This window comes from Vulpes lagopus, chromosome 4 (assembly GCF_018345385.1).
Source record: "Vulpes lagopus strain Blue_001 chromosome 4, ASM1834538v1, whole genome shotgun sequence".
NCBI lineage: Eukaryota > Metazoa > Chordata > Mammalia > Carnivora > Canidae > Vulpes > Vulpes lagopus.
The window spans coordinates 109,337,404-109,350,510 of NC_054827.1; the positions used below are offsets into that span (position 1 = coordinate 109,337,404).

The 13,107-nt window shown below is 42.2% G+C and overlaps 1 protein-coding gene across 10 annotated transcripts in view; it reads left to right on the plus strand.

Moving 5' to 3' along the window:
* Window positions 1-13,107, plus strand: part of AKAP13 (A-kinase anchoring protein 13) — a 325,195-nt gene that overhangs the window by 172,210 nt on the left and 139,878 nt on the right. For all 10 annotated transcript variants that reach the window (XM_041751826.1, XM_041751825.1, XM_041751827.1 and 7 more), the window contains 3 exons: window positions 1,137-1,335; window positions 4,232-7,322; window positions 11,087-11,220. In XM_041751826.1, the coding sequence (XP_041607760.1) occupies window positions 1,137-1,335; window positions 4,232-7,322; window positions 11,087-11,220 (3,424 nt within the window). The remainder of the gene's footprint in view (window positions 1-1,136; window positions 1,336-4,231; window positions 7,323-11,086; window positions 11,221-13,107) is intronic.

Below are 13,107 nucleotides of genomic sequence, written 5' to 3' on the forward strand. Positions count from 1 at the left end.
TAGTACATAAATGACTTAGCATAGCATAGCATAAGCTAGGTTCATTTTAAGCCTTAACTGCTAGGATGTCACTCTTGAGGATGGACATTACGATAGTTTACTTTTGGAGCATCCTTCATTGTTCAGCTAGCACATGATTACTCAGTTCTAGGCCTCATAGATAGCATATGGTTAGTTTGAAATTCCAGTTACTATCTGGTGAGTTGTTAATGACAGACAGGTATGATTTAATAAATAAAGCAATGCAAAGAAGGTTTCCCTTTCATATTTGTCAGTGTATGGCATGTCTGTTACTTCTTCATGCTTAATTCTCGTTTTTTTTTTTCCTCATTCAATTATCTGTTTCATTTTAATATATAATGATCTCAAACATAGAAACTTCTTCCTCCTTCCAGAATCTTGGGGATACTTTCCAACCTACTGGTTCATAAAGAGATTTCATGTTTTGAGACCTGTCCCATAATTTTTTTTTTTTGCATACTTGTGCCTTTGTTGGTTTTACTTGTCGATGAAGTATGTTTATGATGAGCAAGGTTGTTCATTTTTTAAATTAAAAAAAATTTAACTTGAAGTTCTTAGAACCAAGTGCTTCTTCACAGTTGTATTGACAAGTATAATATGATGTGGCATCACAGTCTTAGTCTATATAGTTGGCTTTTAGAGTTGTTAACCAAAGTTGGAGTGCCCTTATATGGGATATAATGATTCTTTCTTCTCTTTCTGATTTAATCAACTGCAGTTAGCATGTGGTGCAACCCAATTTAAGTGAAATGCTTAATATAAGCCTTGCTTCTATTGAAAACCAGGCTAAGACCATCCTCCTTACATTTATTCATTAGTTGGTTATTAGCATAATATTAACTATTTTAAGCTCCCAGACCTCTCTTTATCTTGATCAAAAGAATATTCTTTGGGAGGAATCCTGCAGTTCTCATTTAATCCATTTGTGACCTCTTATGAGGCAGATGGAATAGTCAGTTATATGCCTGGATCACTGGGGAACTGTATAAACCAGATTTCTGCTGCAGAGCCTCCAGAACAGAGAGGTCAGAGATTTTACTACAGACTGAGAGGTAAACTCTCTGCCAGGAGGGAGCTGAACATCCATAGACTAACCAGAGATTGCTTGCTTGCAGGGAGAACGCTGAGGAACCAGACTCCTGGAGCAGTTTATCCTATGAAATCCCATATGGAGACTGTTCTGTGAGGCATCATCGAGAGTTGGACGTCTATACATTAACCTCTGAGTCCAAATCACATCATGAACCCTCAGTTCCTGGAAACAGTTGCACTGGACATATTTTTAAACTTATGAACATCCAGCAGCAGCTAATGGTAAGGAAGAAAATGTCCATTTTCAGGCTTTTGTGCTCTCTTTTCCCCCCAGTGACTCTTCCTATAATTAGAACATTTCCTCAAAGGTTGTAAAACCTAAAGCCGTTTCAGCAGCATTAGATGTTACTGCTTATAGATACAGAACAGCAACCGGGGACTGGGAGAGCCTTTTCTTCCTTTCTTTTCTTTCTTTTTTTGCCAGGATTTTGAAATAATGAAAGATACATATACACACAGCAGATACAGAAATATGCAACAACTGGAACTCAATTTTCTTGGCATAAAAGGGAATTTGTCTGTTTATAAATTTTTCTGTTTAGCTTTATAAAAGTAAATGAGCAAAACAGTTTCTGAGATTGTTGCTAAGAGCAGGACCACATTTACTTAAAAATAAAGCCTTCTCACAACTATTTCAATGAGTGATGATAATGTTACTATATTTAAATTGATAATTATATGGCAAAAAGATCACAAAAAAAATAAAGATTTTATAATCCACTCAAGCCTTCAAGATAAAGTTGTTGCCAGACATAAAAACATTACAGACTCCCTGGTTGCATTTATTATGGATAATATAAACGTCATATGGGTACATGTCTCTTGGCCATAACATCTGAAAGGCTAAGTTTAGATAATTTTTCCACCCAGTTTATTTCAGAGCTGATTTGATTTGGAAAAAGCTTGACAATAATTTCATTTAAGGTCATCTAGGGTCAGCTCGGTACCAGAGGCTTCTTTGGGAGCAGGCATTGTTTTTGAGGCCAACAGGCCAAGACGCTTCATGGCAGGGTCCTCTGATACACCTGCCTTTCCCTTTCTCGGTCATGTTTGTTCCAGGACAGATGTCCTTTAATTTCCCTCTGAACAGCTTGCTAAGAAGTCCGATTTTCCTTGGGAGGTCTTCTTACTAGGTGAATGATAATCTAGTTGAAAACATGAGCATGCAGGTGCCAGAGTTACTGTGTGATATGAGAATATTTGATAGGAAACTGTGAGAACTTAAAGCTGTGACAGGATGTGTGTGTTAGGAGCTTCTTTCCCCAAATCTCTTGTTCTATAATGTTCACCCATTGTTAAATGTAATGACCTGCTTTCATGATCTTCAGGAGATGGGAACATGCTAAATATGAACACTCTGAGGAGCATAGCACAGAAGCTTTTAGTGAAAGTCCATTTTTCTTGTACTTTCTTAGTAGAAAGACTTTAGTTGAACACAACGCATTTTACAGTGGTGTGGGTAAACTTTTACGATAGACCTGGTAGATAGACAGGACTGGTCTAATGTTGGAGAGCTGTAAATGTTCACCATACTGATACACTGAGGTCGTAAGTGAATAAGGGCCATGCACGGTAGTTATGCGTGAAATTATCACAGTAGATCAGAGAACAGGGAGGAGCAAACCAAAGGTTTTTAAAATAATTTTTATGTGTTGAACAAATTAGGAGTATTGTAAGAATTTCTGAAATCTTGGTAGAAAGGCAAGACCACCCTGAAGGTGAGCTACAGCTGTTTTTTTTTTCACATTTTTTTCCTAAGCCTTTTTCTACATGTCCATAACTCTGGGTTTTATTTATTTATTTTGACATGGTATCATAAATCTGTATTTCAGCTTTTATTGTGGTCTTCATAGTTATCAGCATGACATTTGCTATCAGGTTGACCAACCGTGATTTTTTTTTAACCACTCCCATATAGTTGGTTTTATCTGTTTTTGTTGTTTGAAATACTCTAAAGTTGCAAAAAGTGGTTTTGAGATGACCTATAGTATCCTCAAGGCATGGTACTTATCCAACAATAATCAGGAATTGAATATTATTAGTTTGATATGTTCTTATTTTATATTCAGTATGAGATAGCAGAGGAACTGCTTTTATCAAAAAGTAAAAGAATATCTGCCATGCCACTGTTCTTTAAATTATGAACCTGTAGTGAAAACTGGCAAACTGGATTGAATGGAGCCAGTCTGGAGGATTAAGGGACACTATGTAACTTCTCAGTAAGAATTTAGGGCACAGGGATCCCTGGGTGGCGCAGCGGTTTGGCGCCTGCCTTTGGCCCAGGGCGCGATCCTGGAGACCCGGGATCGAATCCCACATCGGGCTCCCGGTGCATGGAGCCTGCTTCTCCCTCTGCCTGTGTCTCTGCCTCTCTCTCTATCTCTCTGTGACTATCATAAATAAATAAAAATTAAAAAAAAAAAAAAAGAATTTAGGGCACAGGGCAACCTGGGTAGCTCAGTGGTTTAGCACCGCCTTCAGCCCAGGGTGTGATCCTGGAGACCCGGGATCGAGTCCCACATCAGGCTCCCTGCATGGAGCCTGCTTCTCTCTCTACCTATATCTCTGCCCCTCTCTCTCTCTCTCTCTCTCTCTCTCTGTCTCTCTCTCATGAATAAATAAATAAAACCATAAAAAAAAAGAAAAGAATTTAGAGCACAGGAGCATCTGCCTATACCTTGAAATTGGCGAGACTTGACCAAACTGCGTGGGATTTCCTGGTACTTGTATACATGAGGTGGGATGGAAGTACTTCTACTCCTCTCAAGACCCTATAAAAATATCTTTCTTAGCTGAAGATGGGCGCTGTGCTTTTGTAAAACAGGATTTTTGAGGCCTGATTTTCATCTACTTTTCTAAAATAAGTTGATAGTTTAGGGAATAGCCGTCTTGCATATTCTTGACCATTTTATCATTCCAGTGGATGTGTAGCTACAAGAGAGGAAAATGATATCAGGAACAAGAGAAAATGTATTTATTTTCTTTAGGTCAGCTTATCATGTGATCTTCAGAGGGCTGGAATGGCAGTGAGTTCTCTGCAGCAGAAGTTTTGTTTATCGGTGTCAATGACATCTTTTCTCATGGGACGTTTTTACAAATATCTTTCATTTCCTCCTAGAAAACAAACCTGAAGCAGATGGACAATCCTATACCCTTAATGGTGACAGCACAGGATCCTTCAAGTGTGCCCAGTGCCCAAGATTCAGATGGCCAGTTTCTTTGCTGCACATCAGATCCCAGGGACAGCCAGCCGCACTCTTATCTTCCTGAGGACCCTGAGAGCTCTCCATGCGGCCAGGGGAGCACTGTTGGGGAGATTGAAGGTTCCTCTGATTTTTCATGTGTGGCTAAGGAAGAGAACACAGACTGTTCCTGTAAGAAGGAAACTAAAGGCGTGGAGAAAGAAGGGGAAGAGGCGGAGCCATCGCTTACTGTGGACTGTGGAACCATGTCTGATCCCAGCAGCCGCAGTCCGAGCATGCCTGCTTGTGGAGGAAAGGGCATGGGAACCCTTCCACCCTGTGGAATCAGAAATGGAGAAACTGGAACAAAATCCTCTGCGTTGGCCACAGACCAGGAGTCTCTGGACACTGGAGACAGCGTCCTGCAGGGAGATGGGGGCATGCAGCCGGCCACCGCTCCCACTCAGCATTTCTCTGGATGTGAACTGGCAGCCGGCATCCCAGTGACTCCAGGGGAGATGGAAAGTGGTCCTGTGAATGCACATGCTGCCATCCAGAAGAACGTGCTTGAAGTCAGGGAAAGTACAAAGGAAAAGCTGGAAAACTCTAATATCATCACAGATGGATCCTCTGACGTGAAAGTCACAAATCAGACTGCAGATAAAGCCAGTGTTCCAAACTGTGTCTCTGCCACCAGCTCCCCGGATGGTGACAAACCTGCTGAGTCTTTGCTTGCATTTAGTAATGGAGAAGCCTCCCCTGTCAAAACTGCAGAAACAGAAACTTCAAGAAGTTATGAAGGGAGTGCTGGGGCTCCCATGGATCAGAGCTCCTTGGTAATTCCAGCTGCTGCAGAAGACACGACTTCAGATGGACTCGAACTTTATGCTCCCTTGACAGGCACAAGTGAGGCAGCATCACCCTCTGATCTAACGTTTCCCGGGCCACAAAAAGACGCGCCAAACCATAAATCAGAACCTGAGTCATCTCACATTCAAAGCCAAACCAGCAGATCACCCATCTGTTCTACAACCAGAGGGGACACACCGTGTGCTGCCTTTGCATGTGGGCAGAGCTCAGTGACTTCTAATGGTATGCTGGCTGCAGAATACTGTGATGGCATAGTTACCCAGCCTGAAAGCACCACTCCAGGACTACCCCCCACACAGCATCCCCCCCTTGCCCTCTGCTGTGAAGGTTCACAGGCTAATGCAGCCACCCCTGGCCCTATGAGAGATACCCTGGAACAGGTAGAGTTTTGTCCTGTTGAAGTTTCAGATAAAAAGGGCCAGGGAGAAGATTTGAAATTAGGAACATCTTCAACAAATATGCTTGAGGTGCATCCACAGGCAGTTGTCCCCAAAGCCAAGAAAGAACTGGTACCAGACCAAGCAGTGACATCAGACAAGACTTTTTCTCTGGCAAGCAGTCCAGGCAGTGAATCAGTAACCAAAGATGACGCGCTTTTTCTTTTCCCCTCCCAGAAAGAAAAAGGAATAGCAACTCCTGAACTACATACAGCTGCAGATGGTAGAGATGGCCCAGGCAGAGATTCAAATGATCCTGATAAACAGCCATTAGAAGACGGTGCCACAGGCCTATCCACACCCTCCCTTGCTGTCCAGCTTCAGCCCAGCATGGGGAATACAAGTCCCATGGGACTTGGTGGGGAACATGGGAGTGTCTGCCTCTCAGCAGCCCCTGAAATTCTGGACATCGAGGGGGCTGTTGACTCTTCTGTGTTATGTGCAGGTAAGGCCGCTGTGGCCTCAGATTCCATTTTGACTGAAGAAGGAAAAAATCTGGTGGTTCCAGAAAGCTCCGAAGCTCAGGGACAAGATGGCAGGGATAAAGCAGCAGCTTGTTCCTTTCTCAAGGAAGACACTCATTCCTCAGGAACATTTCAGGAAGAGCAGAGAACACCACCTCCTGGACAGGAGGCACTGGGATTCTGTGGAGAGCCTGGCTCAGCTGCCTGTGCTGAGGACAGAGCACGTAAGCGCGGTAATTCATTGGGCACACCCTCGGCCTGCCTGAATGCAGAAACGGAGCATAACAAGGAAGTGGCCCCACCAGTCTCGCTGCTGACTGAAGGTGGGGCTGCACAGAGCCTGGTGCCACTGGGAGCAAGTCTGGCTGCAGACCCAAGCCAGGAAGCTTTGGGTGCAGAGCAGAGCAGCTCTGCTCTGTTGCCAGATCTGTTGCCAGATGGGTCTGAGGCTCTTTCTCGCAATGGATCTTTTGCTCTGGATGTTGGAGTGCAAAACCCTGAATCCCAAGGTAAAAACACTGCTCATGAGGTGAGTGGAAATGTGCAGTTAGATGTTGCCGTGGTTAATGCTTTACAAGGTAATGCGGGGGCCAGAAGAAAGGCTATATCACATAATGCCCGAGATCTCCCGATTCCAGAAGTCTTGAGCCAGGAGAAGAATATGTTCCTGGGTTTTCCAGGAGCTTTAGCAGATGAAGGTGTGACTGATCTACAGGGTGCCGCAGCTCCAGAGATGGTACCCCTCAGGGGGAAGGAACGAGACAACAACTGTGGCTTAGCCAACTCTGGGAAGGCACAGGTGGATCCTGAAGCACATCACATCTTGGAGCAGCCTCTTGCCAAAGAGCTTCCCACAGAGACTGGACTCTCAAGTAGTGGTGACCAGGCCCTGGGCAGGGCAAGGGGCACTCTCCTTTTACCTTGTGCTGTGCCTCTGCCCAAGGGAGCCGACTCCATCGAAGAGGCTGCGTGTCGCATAGTGGAGGCTGTTCTAGATCAAGTCAGGTTCTCAGGAGCACTGATCACTGGGCGGGAGATCAGTCACATGTCACTCTCCCGTCCTTCAGAGTCCGATCCAGTGACTGAGCAGCCAGAGGGTGCTTCTACAGGGCAAGTCAGCACTTTCCTGCCTGTGCAGACCGTACACATGGGCAGTATCTGTGAAGAAGCCCCTGGTACCTTTGCAGGGTATTTGGCTGAAACGGAGGAGCCAGAGAAGATGGTTCTGCCCGCTGAAGGATCTGAGCCAGCAACAGGTAAGCAAAGCAGAATACAGATGTAGCAGTTTGAGGGATAAGCTCCCTTAAGAGCCTCTGAGATATGCTGGTAAAAAGGAGGTGTCTTGTGGTTTAGAAGTATCTTTCATTCACTGGGTAAGTTGCCAAGTTAATTGTCACCACTGTCAGGAGAGGCACATCCTCTCAGGGTTGGACAGATTTTGCTTCCTGTATTGTAGACTCTGGGCTTGATTGATTAAGCCTATAAATGCTTTGTCTGCCAGGCCAGAGCTGTTGCAATTTGGTTAACCAAGAAAATGGTCTAGATTGCAGGTGCTTTACAATGATAAAGGAATTTAGCAGATGTTTTTATTCACATGGCTTAGTACTTTTTTCTAGAACTGTGAAAAGCAGTGCTGGAAAAGTATGCTTTGCTTACAAGCCTGGAACAGTTTTCTTTCCGTTTGTATTTATGAGCAAATTTAGAGTCAGAGTGGTTTCATGGAACAGCTATAAGTGTCCTTCTATGCGTGGATGGCCCTAAATCCAAAATGGTGGTATTAGGTCGTTGGGGAGGGCTGGGCTGGGACAGGGGAGGGGTGCAAAGAGCGCACCCTCCTTTTCCTGCCCATGGAGCTGACTTCCAGTTCCATTGCCTGTTGCTTTTGGGCAGCAGTCTGGGAATTCAGGAGCGTGCGCAGTGCAGGGGATAGGATGCAGGATGTCCGCCCAAGTCTGCTGAGCTGCTGTCACAGGGCACACGTCGTGTCTGCTTATCTTGGTGAAGCAGCTGCACCCAGCAGATTGCTCACACGGCAGCCAGTTCCATCTGTGGGGAACCCTGTCGAGAGAGAGCGAAGAAAAACCGCTGGAGCTCGGTAGAAATAAACTATATGAATAAAACTTCTTCTGGGAGGGTTGAAGCTAAAGCTGGAGTCCAAGGTGGTATTTGACTCCTGAAGTCCTTAAAAGGTCGGTTTGATTGGTACCTTGATGCCAGTACCTGTTACCAGGTATAGACAGAGGACCAGTCTCCATGCTCGCCTCTAGGCTGTATAGGTAAGAAGTTGCTGGATTTGTTTTTAATATTTGTTTGTGTTTGCTGTTCTTTCCAGTGTTTGAAAATCTTCTTAAGGGGGTAGTATGTTAAAAGTATGGGGGTGGGGCATGTAGAGAAATGAACAAATAGAACCAGAAAGAAGTGGCTTAGGAAAAAGAGCTATTTTTCCTAGGCAACTTCAATGCAGTGGTCCTCCCCCCGCCCCCAATAAAGGGTTTTTAACCATTTATGATCTTTTTTTTTTTCCAGTTAAGGAATTTAAGAAGCCTTAGGTATTATAGTATTTTTGGTGACTTGAGGGTTTTAGTTTTATGCATGTTTTTGATTGTTAGTGATAGAAATTTGTTAGCCACTATCTCAGGATTTAAATGAAAAGGCCTCTAATTTTTAAAACAAGATACAACAACAAGTCTATTTTGGGGGCCCTGGCAGGTTGACATTTCAGAAGAATGGGAGTGGCTGTAAGCTGATGCCTGGCTATGTTCTTTTCATTTGGGTGCTGCGTCTTTGGCCACATAGGCTGGAATTATTTGTCTTTCTGGCTCAGTAGTCCGAATTTAACCCAAGAAAGTGCAGATTATGTGAAGTTTGGGTCTCTAATACCCAGAGAGAAAAGGTAGAAACCAGGGAGAATTTCTGACTTTGATTTTTAGTAGTATGTAGATAGGGTATAGATGCTAAAAAGCAATTTTTAAGATTTTAGGAAGGAAAATGAGTCGTATGAAGTTTCAGCAGTATCTCTGGATTTAGGGTTGATTGATATGTGTGGACGAGTTACTTGTTCTGCTACCAAGAGGAGTCATATGTGTTCAGTGCTCATGATCTTATGTTACAGAGAGAAGTAGCCAGTGACCAGTAGATAGGTCTTTCTTCAGGGGAAAAAAAAAAAAAAAAGCCAGCATTGGGGAAAGTCCCTGGTCACATTGCCCTAGAGAAAAACCACCTGAGTATGATCTCAGCCAAGGGGTAATTTCTGGGAAGTTTACATTCCATTCATGGATTTAATTGAACTGTTTTATGTAAGTTAAGAGACATCAGTTTAACCTTTGGGAAGGAACCACTGGCTTCTGTGTGTATGCTACTGCAGAAAAAGCCAAATAGAAATTAAGATGAGAAAACACAAAACTGCTAATTAGAAGGAGGGGATGTGGCCCTTTGCTCATCCAGAGCATTGATCAGATGGTTTGTAAAGTTAGTTGTCCAGAACTGAGTCAGGCCAGGCCTACAGAGGTTGCCAGCGCCCTTTGTGTCTCAGTAATCACTGTTTATGGTTGTGATTGCTTTCTGCTTGCCAAGATACATATTTTCACTTGCTGGGTATAGGATAATAAAGTTGTGCCAAAAATCACATCCCCAAATAAATAAAATAAAAGTCATCCAACACCAAAAAAATTATTCTTAAAGATGTTTTTTGATCAGTGAATACTTCTAAGGTGATTGCTTAGGGTTTTGTTTTTGTTTTTGTTTCAACTTTATTTACATTTTATGAAATGTAAGATTTTGGTTCTTTGGTCAAGGAAACTTGCCCACTTTTAATTGTTAGTAAGATTGTATAATTCTAATTTGAGCAAAAAAAAAAAAAAAAAAGAATTTATAAATGCTTATCTGTAGGAATGTAACTTTCCTAAATCTGAAGTAGACCTTTGGGCATGTCACATTGTGGTCTTAAAATAAAATCTTAATAGAGATTCTTTGGTGAAAGAAACTTCTCTGCCCTTTGGTGTCTGGAACATTTTTTTCTGCCAAAATAGTGACATGGACAGATTAAAACCAGCCACAGAAAAATTTCCACACGAAATTGAGATGATAGTTCTATTTTTATTTGTATTATCAAGGTGAATTTTAAATGTTCAATCATAAGCCCCCTTTTTAAAAAAATGTCAAAGCCTAAATTTGCCTCAGACATCATGTTACCACTTCCTTCCTGTATTTGCTTGACCATATGGTGGTCAGGTAACATAAACCACTACTGTTTGGTCTGGTTGAGTATAATTCTCAAGAAAATGTATGAAAACATTTCCTCAAAGAAAAGAAATTCCTTGGGGTTTTTGGTCAGTAGGTATGAGTCTTGGTCTCAAGGTTCTAAGTTTGGGCCTCATGTTCAGTGTAGAGATTACTTAAAAATTTTTTAAAGAAAAAAAGAAAGAATTCCTTGTTTGTGATTATGTTCTGGAGGGGGAAGAAATAAAAATTAAAATATAAAAAATATAATTCACTAGAATACTTCACTCTTATCTGTTGCAGCAATGGATAGAGGAGAATGTGTAGTGTGTTTATAAAAAAAAAAAAAAAGTCAGACTCTTCTTAAAAGCCTTATATCATTCTCAACAGAGATTTCCTCTTTGTCCTATGCAGATACAAACATCTCTGGCTTTGATGATGATCAAGATGGACTACCTAGTTCCAGCTATTAATGTGTTTCCTTAAAGCTTGTGAATTTACTTTTCCATATGCAGTCAGCACCGCAGTCACAGATGTGTCATGAAAACTCAGTAGTGAAAATGGAAGTTCATTAGACATTGAATTGCATGTCCGCTTAGCTACAGAGGCCAGGGGAAAACCACACAGACCTTGTGATAAAGGAATAGCTCAGCACAGGGCCCAAAATGACAACAGCTCCAAATGAATACTTTCCCATTTAATGCAAAAGCAAACAAAACACGTGAAGCCTGGACATGTGTAAATAGTAAGGCACAGGAATTGATTTTTTAAATGCACTTTGTAACCCCCTTGTTCTCTTCAGAAATGCCAGACTTGAAAGCTGCAGATGAAGTGGATTTTCTGAGTAATACCGGGGTGAGCTCGGCTTCTACAGAGGTGGCTGTCAAAGATGCAGCCACCCCACCTGATATGAAGCAAGGCCTGATGACCCAGGCGGTAAGTGGTGTTGAGTCTGTATATACACAAAATGTGTTTAGCCTGGTCTCTTGTGTCTGATTTACAGCCTTGTGGGTTTTTTTGTTTGTTTGGGGTACCTTTTTTTTTTTTTTCCAACAGTAGTATACTCTCCCTTTTCTCTTGTCTCATTGTATGTGAAGGGCCCCCTGTTGCGGTGTTCAGCTTTCACACATAACTTGCATGCCACCCAGCATAGTTTTGGAACAGGTCCTTCTACATGGGTCCCTTGAAGATTATAATGAAAAAGATTTTCCCTGTGAGAGCTAGACTTTAGTTTGTCCTCATGTTTATTAATGTGTCACAAAATGAGAGTTACCACAAAAAAGGGATCTGTTAACCTTAACCTGACTGTTGTTTATTAATATGGAAACGGGTAGCACCAATGAGATTTTTACCTTAGAGTTTACGACTAGCTGTCTTAACTACATAACATGTCATTTTTTGTGACCAAAACTGGTTCACTATTTTTTTTTCATAACAGCTTTATTGAGTTAGAATTCATCCATTATAAATCTGCCTATAAAAGTGCACGGTGAAATTGTCCTCGTCCGTTGATTTCAGAGCTGCGCAGCGGTCACCACTGTTTGATCTCAGAACATTGTCATCTCCCCAGAAAGAAACCTCATATGCATTAGCAGCCCCTCCTTCCCCACTGCCCAGCTCCTGGACATCCCTTATCTCCTACTGTCTCTGGCTTCTGCCCTTTCTGGAACTTCACCACATGTAGGATTTCAGGACTACCTTCTCTGACCTAGCTTTCTGTTTCCAGGTCGAACTGTGTTGTAATGTTGATTAATATTTTGTTTCTTTTCATTTAAGTAATACTCCATTGTATGAATGCACCACATATGATCTCCTTGTTTCTACTCTTGCTGTTGTGAATAATACTGCTTAGGAACCTTTGTGTACAAGTTTGTGTGGACCTCTGTTTTCATATACCCAGTAGTGGATTTTCTGGGTCACTGTTAATTCTATATTTGATATTCAGTAAGTTTTTAAAAACGTTTTTCAGGTTCTTGAGGTTCCTTTTTCTCTTTGTTTAAAGCTGTTAACTTAAGGTAGCAAACTTGTTGAGTGAAACATTGCTCTAGGCTTTAGAGTCCCTGCTGGTTAAGGAAAAAAAAAAAAAACTTTGGAAGATGAAAATCAAGTTATAAGACTAAATCATATTTTGCCTCAAAAAGTCGATCTTCTTTGCCTAGACTTGCCAGGGCCCTGTTTTTGCTCTTTGGAGGGCTACATGCTAGCCTCAAAACTCTTTTCATAGAGTTAGCCCAGTAGGTAAACAGAACTGTACCCTCCCAAACTGTTTCAAGTGTATGAACTGTGATAAACAAGCTTCATTTTATTGGAGTACAGTGGTAGGGAGGTGTGGACTGTTGTAACCCGCTCCTCATTACAGATAATGTTCATGACTAATGCCTGGGCGGCTGCTTGTATACCAGGCAGTATTCAGACAAATGTTGCTCTTGTCTCTGGGGAAAGAAAAAAGAACACACCCTGCACGGGTACATGTGTATTCTTTGTTTCCAGAAGCCCCTCACAAAGGGAAGGAACAAACTCACATCCTTGAATTCAAATGCCTGTTTCTTAGTCTTCCATCTTAATGGTAGTAGTGATTACTGTCCCTGAAGACAGTCTGCTGCTTGGCCGGAGACCCTTTGCTTTCTTTCCCAGAGGGTTACCGCTATCCTAATTTTTTCTTGTCTGTCAGAAGAAAAAGCATTACTTCCATATTTTTTTAAAAATTTCTCCTTCATTTTTTTTCTCTTCTCATTTTCCCTCTGATTTTAGAGGAGTTGAGAGAGAGAGAGAGAGAGAGAGAGAAAATGCTTCTCTAGTTGGTCAGCATGTTTCATTTTTCCA